Below are 6,348 nucleotides of genomic sequence, written 5' to 3'. Positions count from 1 at the left end.
GAGTGAGTGAGTGTGTGTGTGAGTGTGTGTGTGTGTGAGTGAGTGAGTGTGTGAGAGTGCATGTGAGTGAGTGAGTCTGTGTGTGTGTGTGAGTGTGAGTGTGAGTTGAGTGAGTGAGTGAGTGTGTGTGCACCAGACTGTGTGTGTGTGAGTGTGTGTGTGTGTGTGTGTGTGTGTTACCAGCTCTGCAGCTCAGCAAATGTCTGCTTCATCTTCTTGATGGAGGAGTCCATCTCGTCTCTCACCACGACTCTGTAGCGCGACAGTGACGCCGCACATCGCTGCAGGTCCTTCACGGAGCGATCGACGTTTGGCCCTGAGAAGACAAGCATTTACAACACCAGATCTCCACACACGTGAACACACAAGCACTTTCAACAGCGCACGAGCCCCAAAACCTCCCGCCATCAGGTTCCCGCACAGAATAAAACATCTGGTACCAGTCAGAGGTTTGGACACACTTTTCACTAATGTACGTCTGTGTGTGCTCCTCCTCCACCAGCGTTTAGCCTCATGATGATGATGACAATGTTTGAGATGCATAAAATATGTCTTTTTCGGTCACAATTTAATTTTTGTCCAGCCTAAATTTAGAGTAGTACATATGGACACATTTATGTGAAATGCACAACTTTCCTTGGAACAAAAAAAAAGGATAATGTTGCTCTCATTTTCCATTCACTTTTACAGCACAGACTAAAAGCCACACAACGCCAGTGAGAAGCAATCCTTTAACATTAATACAGCTTATAACTTTAAGCTTCAATCCTTTGTAAAACAAGCGATAGAATAAACCGCAGACAAGGCCAAACAGCTTTCAGTCATACAAATTTCAACAGTCACTCATTTGAACAATTATACAGGTTATAAAATGATGAATGTTTTACATTAACTTGACTCCAGCGGACTCTCTCACAGCAGAGACTTTAAATATAAGACTTCAGGTTTTCTGCAGGTTTTATGAAGGTAGATTTAAGTCAATAAGGTCTCTAACTGTAAGGATGATGATACACGGGGCAACTTTAGGCAATGTTGCTGTCAGTGGGCAACCAGGTGAGACAAAGGGCCCACGACCGATCTAAAGTATCCAGAGAGAAATTTGCTACCCATTCTCAATGGGAACGTGCTCAAGAAACTGTGCTCAAAAAAGTTGTCCCATGTATCATCAGCCTAAATGTCTTTGCTGGCAACACTTCAGAGTTTGAAAATACTGTAATATTGTACACTGCAATGAAGTGCGGTTCCTCACCAGTATTTGTGTCCTATTTTCCAGTGCAAATGTCAAAAAATTCTGAAATCAAGATACATTTACTTGAGGAGCAAAATGACAGAAGATATGGTCTTGTTTTATGAGAAACTGATCAAAATGAAGTGAGTTTATGTTAAAAACAAGAACAGATCTCAGAAAGCTCAGACTCTCTGCAGTAAAGCTTCTGTCCGGCTCGAGCTGCAGCGCCCTCCTGTGGTCCAAACAAGTCTTTGAGTAGTAGAGTAATAGTACTTCACTATTATACTTGAGCATTATTAATACTTCACTATTGTTACTGGAGTATCTGTACTTTACTTGAGTTCTGATAAACTGAAAAACTATTACATCTACTATAGAATAAAAATACAGTTCAAGTGCAGAGTAAACGAGTCAGATGATAAAGAAACTCTTACCCATCTTTCTGCCGGCAGGACCTCGCTGCGTGTCGTCGGAGGGAGCGGGCGCAGAGCTGGACACAGGCCTGGTTTGAGACTTGTTACTGGTTCTGTGATGGTTCTGTCGCGCTCCGTGATTGGTGCTGGGCTGAGGGGCCGGGCTTGACGTGGACAGCACACCTCCACCTGCGGCAGAGGAAAGAAGGGCGGAGTTAAACCCCAATCACTGCTCAAAGCCTGCAGGCATCACCTGCGCTCAGAGAACACACCTGTGGCCTCCGAAGCCTTAGGAGCCTCAGGAGCGACGGTTTCCGAGTCGAGCTCCGCAGCATCCAGGGAGGCGGAGTCCAGCTGCTCGCTCAGAGAATCCAGCGAATCACCATCGGCCGCCGCCGAACCGTTGGCATGGAAACCATTAACGGGCTCCTGACCCTCGGCGTCCGGGGCCACTTCTGCAGGAGCCACATCAGCAGGAGCATCGCTTTGTGCTTTTGGCTTCTTTTTCTTCTTGGGCTGCGAGAGACAGAGCGAACGCAAGCAGCAGTTATACCATAAAAATATTCATTCTTCAACTTGTGTCACACACTCACTCACTCACACTTAAACTGCAAGTTTTGTTTACGGTTTTATTTCAGGATTATTATATATCATTGGAGAGTGAAGCTTGTTCCCTCACCTTCTTTTTCCCAGTGACATTCCACTCCTTCAGGATCTCCACAGCCCCGCCTAACACACACACACATACGCACACACACACGCGCACGCACACGCACACGCACACGCGGACACAGACACACACGCGCACACAGACACACGCGCGCACACACAGACACACACACAGACACAAACACGCGCACACAGACACACACACACACAGACACGCGCGCACACACACAGACACACAGGTTACAGTCACGTCGCACACAGACACACGCGCGCACACACAGACACACACACAGACACAAACACGCGCACACAGACACACAGACACGCGCGCACACACACAGACACACACACAGACACACAGGTTACAGTCACGTCACACTAGGGACACACACTGCCTCCTATGAGACCTACATGAGGGCACTGGGTGTGTTTGCTTTTTCCCTTTTCTTTGCCAGCTTCTACAGCTATATTAATAGTTTAGTTATTTAAAAGTAAAACTCAAAAAGATCATTGTTAATTATAAGATCATTTTATTTCTTCATATGATCTTATGATAAGATCATTCCATTCTTTTCTAAAAACCTCAAATTTGGATCATGTGGTTTAAAGTCTTTTTAAAAGTGTCTGTGTGTGTTTGTACCTTCCACAAACGCCTGCACCGCTCGATCCACGCTGTTCTCGAAGTGCTGCAGCACCAGAGCGATCTCATTATTGCTCTTGTTGGGAACCACGGCTCGCACGGCGTTTATCTGACGAGAGCCAAAACATTGAGTGAGTCGAGCCCGAGATTCACAGGAAAGAGTAAAAGCACTGACATAAAGAGCACAGCACCATCATTAACAGCCAGACAACAGAAGAAAAGCTATGTGTACCTTTTCCTTCATCTTCTCGAACGATCCTCCTTGAGACATGACCATTTTCAAGTGCGTGTCGAACACCACTCCTGACACATCTGGAGAAAGAGGAGGGAGGAGAGACTGAGAGAGATTTCCACGTGTTCAGTTCTGAAACGCAGCTTGACTTCAACAGCACAGAAAGTCTTGGCAGAGGATCTCGGTTAAAGCTTTTCCCCAAAAATATGTAGGTCAAGAGAAGAGCCAGAGAGAGACAGCAGCAGAACGGGGAACTATCGCGCAGAGATCAGGACGTCCCGACCAAGAGCTTAATGTCATTTAATGTGAAATCAAATTCCAATCTGACACGCTTCAAATACATAAAGGTGATTAAATAAAATAAAAACTAACACACTAAATGAAGTCTTTAGAAACAGCTCTCATCACTAGCAGTAAAATATAATCACAGTTCCTCTTTAGAGTGGAGTAACAGCTGAACGTTCCGGCACAAAATAAAAACATTATTCAGTTTAGTGCAGCATTACAGTACGCATCTACATTTGTTTCCCGTTTTGTAGTAATGCAAACCACTAAGCAACAGATAGTTACTGAAAGTCAAACTCTCGATTATCATACTGTATGTTAACAGAAATCAGCACAGGCCTGAGAAACAGACGAAGCGTTCACACTTTCTCTTACAGTATAATCAGATTGGTCTTCACATCTTTATATGTGGTTTAATTTATTTTTACGTTCGTTAGCAGTATACTTGTCCTTTCCATCTCGAACTATACAGGGAGTCAGAATTACCATAATGACTCCTATAGTTCATGCTCGTTCCTTTGTAATATTTTCAGTTTTTACAGTCTCACACGAGTCTGTGAAGTGGCAAATGCTTATGGTTTCCCATAATTCCCTCTTCTGTGAGGCGATATCATGCTTCGAGAGCAGAGCGTAACCAAACACTAAAACAACTCTGACACGATGTGATTTCTGTCCACCATCCAGCACAGCTTAACAGTTCACTTCTGTCTGTGCTGCTGCAGGCTGCTTTATGAGACTAGAAAACAACAACACACAATCAGTCTGTGAATATGAGACAGCTCGCATAAGGGCCATCATCTCTCTTCATTCAGAATCAGTGATCTGCAGATAACCTGATAACCGACCGCTGGTTTACTATACAGTCACTGTATCAGCAGGTTTCCAAGTGAACTACAAACAGCCACACCTACGACTCGCACAGGAATCTGTGACGCTGCTAAACGTCAGATGCTCAGAGTCGCCCTACATCGGTTTGACTGGATTTCTCTCTTAACTATGCTGCCTGGTGACTCTGCTGATGCGTTTGTGCGTGGATTTCCCTCCGAGCAACATTCTTGAGAAGCTGTGAAACTGATAAGACGTGCAGATGCAGCGAGGCGTGGTCTGACCGGGTCAAAGGCTCTGAAGACGCTGGCTGCTCATGGTTTACACAGCGTTTAACCATCAGACCATCAGAGTTCAGCAATTTGCAAAGTCTTCATTTGCCAAACAAAACCAGAGACTGCAGAGCGAGCGACTCAACCGCACGGGAAGCGTTAAAGAAATGTCTCTTCAAACGCAGCCTAGTCTTTGACGTGATTTGTGTTTCTACCAAAGACTAAAAGCCTCCCAAGATCAGCATCTGAAGGGCATCTGAGAGAATCAGCAGCTCATGACCGCTTTTTACTTGCTTGAGAAACTTAAACTCAGGAAACAAACCTCACAGCGCAAAGCTACAAACTATTAACACAAATAACACTAACGGCGCTGTCGTGTTCTCAGGTATCCAACCACAGAGACAGAGTCATTCTGATTCTCAAAGAGACAAATATAACATCAAACTACTTTAATTACTGGCCGGCCCGTCATCAAACATCTGCTCCGGAATAACTCCAGAATAACTACAGAATAACTCCAGAATAACTAGGGCAGTAGTAGTATATTTTTATTTAATGCCATGTCAGCATCTTGGGCTATTTTCATGGCAAAAACAATTAAAAAAATACTAGTATAACAAATACAATAAAAAGCAGCAAACAAACAAACAAGTTATATTACACAAGATTTTTTACATTAACATATGATAAAAATTCTAAACCTTTTTCTGGCAAAATTATACTTAGTAACTCTTTAAGAGAGTTCACTTCATAAAAGAGTTTTCTACATACATTAAAAGCGGAACAGTCCAATAAAATGTTTGACAGAAAGAGGAATCATGCAGAACATTCATTGAGTCAGTCTTGTATGACCTATGTGACATCTGGTAAATACCTCTCGATCAAATCTAGTTTTACAAGAGATTAAAAATCTGTTTGAAATTTCCGGATGTATTTGATTCATGGGGGAAAAATAATTTTTGCCCCCCATGAAAAAGACATGATTCAGATAGAACAGCTACAGTTACAAAATAAAGCAATAAGCCCTGTGAAGCCGTGGTTTCTGCGAAGTGGAGTGCCTAAAACCCCCTTAGCTGTTATAAATTCACTGTAAACCACGGCTTCACGGGGCTTATTGCTTTTATAAAACGGTTATTCCAAATACGTAGTAAGATTTCACAAAATAAGAGCAAATAAAGTGTAATGATATTAATAAAAACAGTATTCTTCCACCAAACAATGTAGTTCCTCAGAAACAGTTGTGGTTGCAACAAAGTGGTTGCCAAGCAACAGACAAACGTAAACGGCTACCAAAATGTATCACTGCCCTGCCCGACGGGCTATCTTGAATAGTGATATAAAATCCCTTCCTTGATTCGCGTTGTTCACTCGCTTGTAGGGGTGAAACGGATCATAGTTTATCATTTACACGTCTTTCTAAGTCTTAACAATTTAAACATTCAAGCGTTTTAAACCATTCATGCGCATGAAGAATTCAGTTCGGTGCTCGCGCGCACATACAGAGCGGCGTTTCAGGCAGAGCACGAACAGAATTGATTCCTCTTTCGCTTGAACGGACACATACACGCACAATTATCAACTATCTCGGCAAGTATTTTCATGTCATAAATGAACGTAAACAGTGGAGAAAGAAATCGCAGGTGCATCATTATATTGGATCCGCGTATTCGGTCTTAAAGGGGCAGAAGCCCATAAACACCTGCTGTTTAAGCGCCACCTGCTGTCAGACAGTGACATTTGCGTCTCATTCAGCCTCTGCTGTTTTTGTTTCGTTCAGATTTTTT

The 6,348-nt window shown here is 43.3% G+C and overlaps 1 protein-coding gene across 4 annotated transcripts in view; it reads right to left on the bottom strand.

Annotated features, from left to right (window-relative positions):
* The window catches only part of LOC107749411 (spermatogenesis-associated serine-rich protein 2-like), a 15,120-nt gene that overhangs the window by 5,399 nt on the left and 3,373 nt on the right, over positions 1-6,348 (bottom strand). For all 4 annotated transcript variants that reach the window (XM_016564557.1, XM_016564574.1, XM_016564565.1 and 1 more), the window contains exons 3-8: positions 3,183-3,262; positions 2,951-3,059; positions 2,321-2,370; positions 1,914-2,157; positions 1,663-1,830; positions 181-316 (exon numbers count right to left, since the gene is read on the bottom strand). In XM_016564557.1, the coding sequence (XP_016420043.1) occupies positions 181-316; positions 1,663-1,830; positions 1,914-2,157; positions 2,321-2,370; positions 2,951-3,059; positions 3,183-3,262 (787 nt within the window). The remainder of the gene's footprint in view (positions 1-180; positions 317-1,662; positions 1,831-1,913; positions 2,158-2,320; positions 2,371-2,950; positions 3,060-3,182; positions 3,263-6,348) is intronic.

Source organism: Sinocyclocheilus rhinocerous, unplaced genomic scaffold, assembly GCF_001515625.1.
Source record: "Sinocyclocheilus rhinocerous isolate Xijiao unplaced genomic scaffold, SAMN03320098_v1.1 scaffold2627, whole genome shotgun sequence".
NCBI lineage: Eukaryota > Metazoa > Chordata > Actinopteri > Cypriniformes > Cyprinidae > Sinocyclocheilus > Sinocyclocheilus rhinocerous.
The sequence above is the reverse complement of the archived record's forward strand: the minus strand, read 5'-3'. Positions and strand labels throughout refer to the sequence as shown.